The 10,803-nt window shown below is 44.8% G+C and overlaps 1 protein-coding gene across 1 annotated transcript in view; it reads right to left on the bottom strand.

The window, feature by feature from the left end:
• The window catches only part of Snf8 (SNF8, ESCRT-II complex subunit), a 12,611-nt gene extending 2,682 nt beyond the window's left edge, over window positions 1-9,929 (bottom strand). The window contains exons 1-5 of the mRNA XM_013037878.1: window positions 9,786-9,929; window positions 9,375-9,425; window positions 7,580-7,718; window positions 3,589-3,693; window positions 1,302-1,374 (exon numbers count right to left, since the gene is read on the bottom strand). Of these exons, the coding sequence (XP_012893332.1) occupies window positions 1,302-1,374; window positions 3,589-3,693; window positions 7,580-7,718; window positions 9,375-9,425; window positions 9,786-9,839 (422 nt within the window). The 5' untranslated portion in view covers window positions 9,840-9,929. The remainder of the gene's footprint in view (window positions 1-1,301; window positions 1,375-3,588; window positions 3,694-7,579; window positions 7,719-9,374; window positions 9,426-9,785) is intronic.
• Between the last annotated feature and the right edge of the window lie 874 nt (window positions 9,930-10,803).

Here is a 10,803-nt window from a genome sequence, read left to right as displayed (position 1 = left end):
AAAAAAAAAAAAAAAAAAAAAGACCATGGATGGTAGAGGAGTTGGGCTATCCTACTCAGCAGTCAGTGATTCCAACTCCAAACAGGTCAAAAATAAACCTACTATAGCCCACCAGGTGAGTGAGCAGAGTATTGTGAACTGTAGCAGACTAAAGAACATTCATCCATTTCAAAAGGGGTTAATACACCTGATTGATTGGAAATTCAAGCCAGGACTGCCAACTTTATGGTTAAAGACATTGTTTTGGTAATACTGGAGTCTGAACTCAGGACTTTATGCTTATTAGACACGTTTTTCCACTTCAGCCATACTTTCAGCCTAATTTTTTTTTTCTCAGATCATCTTTTATTGAAATAGCTTCTCTTATACTAACAGGGCATTCCACTGCATCACTATTAATGTCACATCACTATTAATGTCATCTATGATGTCATGAAGGTGGTGGCCATCAATATCACATGGCACAAACTGGGCACTCCCCATGATCTCCTTAATGGCTCCAGAAAGTTCTCTGGCTAAAGACCCAGTGCTGAGCAATATGACAATCTCATTAAAAGAGATGTTTCAGCAGGGTGTTGCTGGTTCATGCCTATAATCCTAGCTACCCAGGAGGCTGAGATCTGAGGACAGTGGTTCAACACCAGCCTGTGCAGAAAAATCTAAAACCCAGCCGGGCGCTGGTGTCTCACGCCTGTAATCCTAGCTACTCAGGAGGCTGAGATCTGAGGATAGTGGTTCAAAGCCAGCCCGGGCAGGAGAGACCGTGAGACTCCTATCTCCAATAAAAACCACCAGAAAACCGGAAGTGGCGCTGTAGCTCAAGTGGTAGAGCGCTCGCCTTGAGCTGAAGAGCTGAGGGACAGCGCCCAGGCCCAGAGCTCAAGCCCCACGACCGACCGACCAAAAAAAAAAAAAAAAAGAAAAATCTAAAACCCAGAAGTAGTGCTGTGGTTCAAAATGGTAGAGCAAAGTGGCACTGTGGCTCAAGCGGTAGAGTGCTCGCCTTGAGCTGAAGAGCGCAAGGACAGCACCCAAGCCCAGAGTTCAAGCCCCATGACTGACAAAAAAAAATTTACTGGGCTGGGAAGGTGGCTCAGTGGTAGAGTGCTTGCCTTGCAAAATGATAGAGCACTAGCCTTGAGCAAAAGAGCTCTGGAACAGCGTCCAGGTCCTGAGTTCAAGCCCTGGGATGGAGGACCGCACATGTGCGCGCACTCACACACCACCACCACCAACACCATCACCACCACAACAACACCTCCCTCTTTCTATACTCAAAAGGGTTGGAAAACAAGACCTACTGGCTAACATCCTGGGCGAATTTGCCCCTTCCTTTCAACACCTGTTGATGTAGTTCCTCCAGAGTTATCAGACCTGTTATAGAGGGAACAGAAAGCAAATGAAGATTACCTTTATGACTGCCACTAATTTAAATAAATGCCCAGTTATTTCTTTCCAGTAGTTTTTACAAGTAGTAAAAATAGCATTCTAGTAAATTTCTTTCCCTTTCTTCTAAAGTAACTGGCTAGCTGGGTATGATGGCACACACCTGTAATCCAGGAACTGGGGAAGCTGAGGGAAGACGATGATTTTGAGGCCAGCCTGGGCTACATAGTAAGACCCTGACTCAATAAAACTAAAATTAATTATTTACATAAAATAACTGGCCAGAGATGGGGTCTGAGGCCTCATTAGAACTTCAACAGGAGATACTAAAATCTAAAAGCAAAGGTAGCAGTATCTTTGAAAAGCTATACAGGAAATCATTCCAGATTTATTACCTGTGGTTTGGCCAAATGCAGACACAATAATACTAACTTTTAAAAAGAAAAAGAAATTAGGATATGATTCAAGTGGTAAGAGTGGCTACCTACCAAGTGTGAGGTCCTGAGTTCAAACCCCACCATGGTGCAAAAAATTTTTTTTCAAAACAAAATTTTCAATTCCCAGGCCCATGTTACACAACTTATTACACGTGAAGCTCTGTTAGATCATTGTCAAGTTTGTTTAAATCATGATGGGAACAGGTGGTGAGACCTTGCTGTGTGGCAGACCAGCTTTTTCTCTGCCTTTCTTGTGTGAACTTCAGCAGAATTCCAAATGGAAGTAAAGCTGGGAAGGACTCTGGGAAGGCCAAAATAAAGGCCATTTCCCCCTCTCTGTTACTTAACTTGCAGTTCCCGGTTGGACATATTCATCTACAACTGAAATCTAGGACAACCAATGTGGGTGTGTGTGCATGACTGCTGCTATCAACTGCCATCCCAGAGTACTTCACCACAGAGGTGCCTGAACTGGCAGGAAAAGCACGGAAAGATTTAAAGGTAAAGCATATTACCCCTCATCCCTTGCAACTTGCTATTTGTGGAGATGAAGAATCGGACTGTCATCAAGGCTACAACTGCTGGTGGTGATGTCATCCCCCACATTCACAAATCTCTGATTGAGAAGAAAGGACAACAGAAGACTGTCTAGCAGGGTTTGGGAACTTTTCATAGCCAAGGGTTTTATACCATCATTATGAGCCATACAAAATTATCAATACAGGCAGACAGGCTTCTGGCAGCCAACAAGAACTACATGTCTGCCTCATCATGTACCAAATGACTTTGAGTCCGTTACATGGCCTGTGGGCCAGCTGTTCCCCCACCCCTTCATGCCTGGATTCCTTGTTACCTCAGGACCTTAAATACTCTTAACAGCTGTCCAGAGGTGGGATTCCAGTAAACTCTATCTCCATGAAAAATCACAATTTTGCCTTTCTGTAGTTCCCCTTGAGCATGTTGGAATTTTTATCAGCTTTCCAACCAGCCAAATTTCTGCATTTGAGTCTTAACCATACTTGTGTTACTGTGGCTTCAAAAAAGCTATTGATTCCCGAGCAGGGTTGTCAATTTTTAAAACACTGGATTGTAATTGCAATGCAGAAATTATAGTTACCACATTTGATTTGGTAGAGCCATTATTTCTACTCTGGTGGGTAAGTTCAAGAAAGACCATATTGTGCCCCCAACCTCCCAAAATTAAACTAAAAATAAAAGCAAATAGTGCCCAACAAACAAGTAGGGTAGGGTCTTCCCAAGTCAAAAATGGTACACAATGTGCTTAAGTGATCAAATTTTAGATTTAAAGGCGCCATGTCTTTAGCAGAAACTGGCTTTATAAACACAACAATCCAAGCATTCTCAGTACAGCACTGAACTCTATGCATCCTGAGAAATGGCAGTTTTCCTTCGCAGTCTTTATAACATCCCACCAAGGGGGTCTACTGCATATATTCATATTCATATATTTTTTTTTCTTGCTCAAGACTAGTGTCTACTTACAAGCCAATGATCTGTAACTTGTTTGGAGTTGTCTTTTAACTTGTAGCACAGTCGAAGATCTTTAGAGATAACTACATAATTCTATTTATCTGTGGCCATGAAGACCTGCCATGAATTCAACAGCATGAAACCTGTATTTCAACAAACTGAAGTCCTGAAGACTTCACGATGGTGAAAAGAAAGTCTCTCACTATCCCCCCCGGCCCCCTCCGGGGCCTCAGAAAAGCCCAGAGCCCAGACTTGAGGACCCAGCCACCCTCACCTCCATTCCGGTGTTTCAGGGCCAGGCATACTTCGATAATCTGGACGCCAAGTTCATAATAGAAGTCCCCAACGCCCAGCATCTCAGACCAAAATCCTTTTCCAGCTACCAAGAGAAAAACAGAAGCTGGGTTACTGATGATTTTTTGTCCTTTCTGTTTGCTCCGTATTGAATTAAAACATCTATCCTAGCAAGTCCTAGTGTCTTGCTCTGCTTGTTACTCAAGATGCTTTGAGAGCTTGGTGTGCACTACACCTGTAATCCTGTAACTGAAAGACTATAAAGGCAGAGGGATCTTGTGTGTTGGAGGCCAGCCTGAGCTACACAGGAAAGAGGAGAAAGGAGACGGGAAACGAAGGAAGGAAGGAAGGGAGGGAAGGAGGGAGGGAGGATGAGAAGGATAGGAGGACAAAGAAAGAGAAAAAAAGGCTAAGGCAAGAGCTTTTTTTTTTTTAATTGTTTTAGAGGTGATATACAACAGGGTTACCTTTGCATATGTCAGGTAGTAAGTACATTTCCTTCCTTTTGCATAGTATCATCTGTTCCCTCATTCTCTCCATTCCCCACCCCCCTTCTCTACCCAGGAGTTGTGTAGCTCACTTTCATCAATGTCCAGTGCAGCCAGTGAGCTCTGCTGCTATAATTTTTCATCCATTTTCTCAATTCTGTGCCCGCCCCCCACCTTCCCTTAGAAGTGCACGTGAATACACCATATAAGGGGTAAAGAATACAGTCATCAGAAAAAGAAAAAATTAGGAAAAAGGTCCTTTGTTTCCATATTTTTGGAGTTCATTTCAGTATGTATATTTTATATACATATAAAGAGGTGCCTGGGTATTACAACTTGGTGATTTTCTCCTAAGACTATCCTCATTTGATCTTACTGTGAGTGTCTAAAATCCTGTGTAATTTGTCATGTCCCATTGCATTTTAAATCTGACTTCTACATATCAGGGAGAATATGCGTCATTTATTTTGGCAAGAGGCTACTATATAACTGTTTCTTTTCTCAAAGCATACAATAAAATATAATAGGAGCTATGTTTTGTTTTGTTGGCCAGTCCTGGGACTTGAACTCAGGCCCTAGGCACTGTCCCTGAGCTTCTTTTGCTCAAGACTAGCTCTCTACCACTTGAAGCACAGTGCAAATTTCCAGCTTTTTCTGTTTATGTAGTACTGAGGAATCAAAGCCAGGGCTTCATGCATGCTAGATAAGCACTCTACCAGTAAGCCACATTCTCACCCTTGTAGGAGCTATGGAAAAGATAAAGCTAAGAGAAAAAAAAAATGCTGACTTGGGGACTGGGAAGGTGACTTAGTGGTAGAGTGCTTGCCTTGCATGCATGAGGCCCTGGGTTGGATTCCTCAGCACCACATAAGTGAAAAGAAAAAAGCCAGAAGTGGCACTGTGGCTCAAGTGGTACAGCGCTAGCCTTGAGCTGAAGAGCTGAGGGACAGCACCCAGGCACAGAGATCAGGCCTCACGACCGGACCCAAAAAAAAAAAAAATTGCTGACTTGTAATTCAAAAACAGTATTAAGTGTAAATTGCAGGTTAGGTTATATGGTAATTATAGAACGATTCCAAACATATGAAAACAGTATGAAAGTATGAAAAAAACTGTCTAGAAACATGTCAAATGTTAAACTGGGCTCCTGTGGCATATGCTAGCTACTCAGGAGGCTGAGATCTGAGGATCACAGTTCAAAGCCAGCCCAAGCAGGAAGATCTATTAGACTCTTTTTTTTTTTTTGCCAGTTGTGGGGCCTGAACTCTGGGTCTGGGCACTGTCCCTCAGCTCTTCAGCTCAAGGTTAGTGCTCTAGCACTTGAGCCACAGCGCCACTTCCAGCTTTTTCTGCTTATGTGGTGCTGAGGAATCGAACCCAGGGCCTCATGCATGCAAGGCAAGCGCTCTACCACTGAGCCACCTTCCCAGCCCTATGAGACTCTTATCTCCAATAAACTACTCAAAAAAAGCTGGAAGTGGTGCTGTGGCTCAAGTGGTGGAGTGCTAGCCTTGAGAAAAAGAATCTCAGAGACCATACCCAGGCCCTGAATTCCAGCCCCAGGACCAATACAATAACAACAACAATAATAATAATAATATGTCAGATGCTGCAGAACTTACAATGAGATTGCATCCCAATAAACCCCCTGTAAACTTACATCAGAAATGCACTTAAAAGCCAGGCACCAGCCAGGCACTGGTGGCTGATGCCTGTAATCCTAGCTACTCAAGAGGCTGAGATCTGAGGATGGCAGTTCAAAGCCAGCCCAGGCAGGAAAGTCCGTGAGACTCTTATCTCCAATTAACCACCAGAAAACAGAAAGTGGCGCTTGGCTCAAGTGGGAGAGCACTCTCCTTGAGCTGAAGAGCTCAGGGACAGCGCCCAGGCCCAGAGTTCAAGCCCCACAACTAACAAAAAAAAAAAAAAAAAAGCCAGACACCAGTGGTTCACTCTTGTAATTCTAGCTGTGATCTGAAGGATCACAGCTCAAAGCCAGCCTAGGCAGAAGTCTGTGAGATTCCATTTCTAATTAACTAGAAAAATGCAGAACTGGAAGCATGGTTCAAGTGGTAGAGTACCAGCTATTAGCAAGCAAACTGAGCAAGAGGGTGAGAACTTGAGTTCAACCTCAGTACCAACAAAACAAAACGCATTTAGTCACGCATACTATTGCATGTCTGTAATCCCACAAATGCAAACAAAAGTGTATAGCTCAGATGTCACAGCCCAAGTGTCCTATATGTCTAGACCCAGGGATCAATCCACAGTGTGTGGGGAGGGGATGTAGGGGGAAGCATTAACTTATTCAACATCATAGGTTAATAAAACAGTGCAAACCAGGCACTGGTGGCTCATGCCTATAAATCCTAATTACTCAGAAGGCTGAGATCTGAGGATTGTGATTCAAAGCCAGCCCAGACAGAAAAGTCTATGAGGCTCTTGTGTGTGTGTGGGAGGTGTGCATGCCAGTCTTAGGGCTTGAACTCAGGGCCTAAGCACCGTCCCTGAACTTTTCTGCTCAAGCCAAGTACTCTACCACTTGAACTACTGCTCCACTTCTGGCTTTTTTACTGCTTAACTGGAGATAATAGTCTCATAGACTTTCCCATCCCAGTTGACTTCAAACCATGATCCTCAGATCTCAGCCTCCTAAGTAGCTAGGATTACAGATGTGAGTTACTAGCATCCAGTTCAGAAAAAGCCAGTAGTGGCACTATGGCTCAAGTAGTAGAGCAACATCTCTGAGAAAAAGAAACTCAGGGACAACACTCAGAACCTGAGTTCAAGCCCCAGGACCAACACCCAAAAAAAGTGGAAAGTAAAGTTTCAGTTATTTATGGTCCAGATGCTGCTGCCCAACATCAAAAGAAAGTAACTGATCACAATCACTAAACTGGTAAAAGATCAAAATCTAATGTGTCTATTGTTTCTGCAGCTTATCAAAAATCAAGCCATCATAAGTTAGAGACCTTCTGTATCTTAAATTGCAAGTAGTACTGATCTCTACAATTATGAGACAGGATCAAGAGACTTATACTTCTTTCATATAGTTTCACTAAATGAATGACCTCATACTACTTTTGTTAATTTTTTTTCTTCTTTTAATGCTAGGAATTGAACTCAGAGCCTCACTTGAGCCATACCCCAGACCTTTTTTCTTTTTAAGTAACTGAGGTTTGAACTCAGGACCTCACAATTGCTAAGCAAGTACCACTTGAGCCACATCCCACATGTGCCCTTTCCCTTCTTTGTAAAGAGGGAAAATATTTTAGAAGTCCACTACCAGAGATTATTCAAAGGAGGGTCATGTTCTCAGGTCAGCTTGGGCAATAGTCATCTTGCTAGATATTTTTGAAAGACAACATCCAGAGATTTCCCTGCAGCTCTGCTAGAAGATGTCTCAATAGTAGTGAGAACAAGTGAATTTCTGTCCCTTAAGAGCCCTGTGGGGACACTTGACTCCTACAGGTAATTCCTTACAGGCCAGAGGATCCACCCCAATGGTTGCACACATGTCCTGGAACTGCACCCGAAACTCAGGATTCTTCCGGATCTCCTGCTTGTGCTTGCTGGCAAATTCCTCCAGGTTGGTCTTGAACATGTCCAACTGCTTTGACATCTGTTGAATGGACAAGAGAAAGATTAGAGGCAGCCCAGATAATAATCAGATACCAAAAGTAGGTCCTTAATAAAGTGGCAGAGGTAGGTCTAATATAAGCTAACTCCTTCGGGTCTACTATTATGCTGCTTATTATCCACTTCCCCTCTATTTTTGGTAATACTGGGATTTGAACTCATCCTTGCTAGATGTGTGTGTGTGTGTGTGTGTGTGTGCGTGCGTGTGTGTGTTAGTACTGGTACCAGGATTTTAAGCTGTTTTTTCACTCTACCACTTGAGCCATGCCTCCCATTTGTCATTTTATTGATTAATTGGAGAAAAGGTTTCATGGACTTTTCTGCCTGGGCTAGCTTTGAACTGCACTCTTCAGATTACAGGCATGAGCCACCAGAGCCCAGCACCCTGATTTTGTTGTTGTTGTTGGCTGTGGGGCTTAAACTCAGGGCCTGGGCACTGTCTATGAAGCTCAAGCTAGCTCAAGGCTAGCACTCTACCACTTGAGCTACAGTACCACTTCCAGTTTTGAGTGGTTATTAAAGATAACAGTCTCATGGAACTTTTCTGCCTGGGCCAGCTTCGAACCACAATCCTCAGAACTCGGCCTCCTGAGTAGCTAGGATTATAGGTGTAAGTCATCGGTACCTGGATCCCTGATTACTTTTGACATAGGGTCTTGCCTTTTGCTTGAGCTAGCCCAGACAATGATCTGTCTATTCATACCTCCCACCATAACTGAGATGCCAGGCATATACCACAGTGCCTACCTAAAATGATAGGCATGTGCCAAAATACCCAGCTATTAGCTGAAATGTAGTCTCACTAACTTTTCTACACAAGCTAGCCTAGAACCCTAGTCCCCTTAATCTCAGTGACCTGAGCTAGGATTATGTGTGAGCCATTGTTCATAGCTTGTCTCATCTATTTTTACCTCTGCTTCTCTTGCACAGTTTTACTGTCAGCAAAAATGAGATACCCCTCAACTCTAAAATAGCTTTTATTTTTGTGCCATTAATGGAGCTTGAACACAGGGCTACTTGCTCTGGCTTATCTTTTTTTGCTCAAGGCTGGCACTGTAGCACTTGTGCTTTTTTTTTTTTCTGGTTAATAAGAGTATCACAGACTTTGGTTGGATATTTGCAGGTTTTTCTGCTTGGGCTGGCTTGGAAACTCAATCCTCAGATCCCTGCCTCTCAACAGGCAGGAGCCACCTGGCTTAACAGCTTTCTACATGACTTTGTTCTAAAATCAAGATGTTTGTTTTGTGCCAGTACTGGAGTTGAGAAAGATCATAAATTCATATCCAACCTTGTTAACATAGTGAGACTAAGGAAAGAGGGAGGAAAGACAGGAAAAAAGCAAGAAACAAAGGAAAGTGGACAAGGACTAGGAATGCAGATCAATGTTAACAGTGCTCAGTTAGCATGCTCCAGGAAGAAAGAAAATAGACAAGTGCCTAGAACCTTAGAAGCATAGCATGGATCAAAAACGTTAGCTACTACTATTAGTAGGTTGTCTAAAAAGGGCACAGCAGCCCAGAAAACCAGACTTGTCAGCCACCTTACTTTAGCCCGAGCTAAATAATCTAGTGTACATCTAAGACTTGCTGCCCAGTCCTGTTCTGTCGATCTTCCTGCCTGGAGCTCTGCCATCACTCACCTGGGCCAGCTGGTCCTCAGCCAGGACAGTCCCTCGTTCCTTGTACTTGGCCTGTCAGACAAAAAGATGGGCATGAGTTGAGAGAGTGGGCGATGGGATCCTCAGCTGCGTTGCGGATAGCAGAAGTACGAAAGGGAGGGTCTCTCTAAACGCTCTTTTAGGAAGAGCAGATTGAGGAAGGTAGAATCGATGATGCCTTCCACCTCCGGTCAAGTTTGGGAGAGGAAAAAAAAAAAAAAGAGCAGTGGGGCTGGTGGGCCTGCGGAACCTGACACCCCGAAGCAGGGAGCTGATTTCTCCGCGAGTGCCTGGACTCCCGCACACGAGAAGCCCAAGAATCGATCCGGAGGCAACCGAAGGGAACAGAACTCAAGTGTCTCGCGGGTGAGCTCGGCCACTCTCCCCCCTCACCTCGGCGAGCTTCTTCTTGGCGATGGCGCCGGCTCCCACCCCGCGGCGGTGCATCCCCGCCTCGGGCCCGTGGGCCGCACGGCTGCCTGGACCCCAGAGCTGGGCGTTCGGCTCTCAGTCAGTCGCCAGCTCCCATGCGGACGTCCGGCCTGCGTCATCCGCGCGCGCCGGAAATCGCGCGCCCACTTCCTTCCGCGGAGTACAGAGTCTCTCCCGCGGCTGGGCGCCGCGTCTCGCCGCGGGGGCGTCGCCGCCCCGCCTTGTCGCGGGACGTGGGGGTGACCGGCGCGGGGCCCTGCGTCCCGCCAGCGTCGACGCCTCGGGTTCGGGTCTCCCAGCCCGTCTGCTGTGCTGGCCATTGAAGGTTCTAAGGGAGGAAAGTTGGAGTCACAAGCAGAGATTTCAACGTGTGAGGGCCGGCAGTTAAGAGCTGACTTAGAGGGGTCGGTGGGGAGCGAAGAGTGAGAAGGTGACGTTGATCAAGGCCATTGTATTCATAAACTGTTGAGTAGATAGCTACTTCAAGTGTTTTGTTTTTTAAAGAGAGAACTGAGCTATGGTGTAGATGGTTGCCTGGATCCAGGAAATTCTCCAGATCTCAGTTCTACTATAGACAGTCAGTCATTGCAGGCAGATTCTGTTACCACTTGTGTTCCAATATCCACAGTTGCAAATACCTACACGTGAACATGAGTGTTGGCAGAAAAGCTTTTAGCTGCATGACGCAAAAAATATGATGCTTATATGGTGTAAATCTTCCATCTCTGTGTTTAGAAAGTTCTTCTGGGGGTGTGTGTGTGTGGTCCTGGAGATTGAATTTAGGGACTGGATGAAGTCTCTGAGCCCTTTTCTCAAAGCTAGAGCTCTACCACCTGAGCCAAAAAGCTATGCTTTCCACTTTTTAATGGATAATTATGGATAAGTCTCAGGGACGTTCCTGCCTGGGCTGGCTTTGAACCACAATCCTCAGATTTCAGCTAAGCTAGGATTATAGGCATTGAGGCCACAGTGCTCAGTT

Source organism: Dipodomys ordii, unplaced genomic scaffold (genome assembly GCF_000151885.1).
Source record: "Dipodomys ordii isolate 6190 unplaced genomic scaffold, Dord_2.0 Scaffold7, whole genome shotgun sequence".
NCBI lineage: Eukaryota > Metazoa > Chordata > Mammalia > Rodentia > Heteromyidae > Dipodomys > Dipodomys ordii.
Note: the sequence above shows the minus strand (reverse complement) of the source record. Positions and strands in the feature narration are given on the sequence as shown.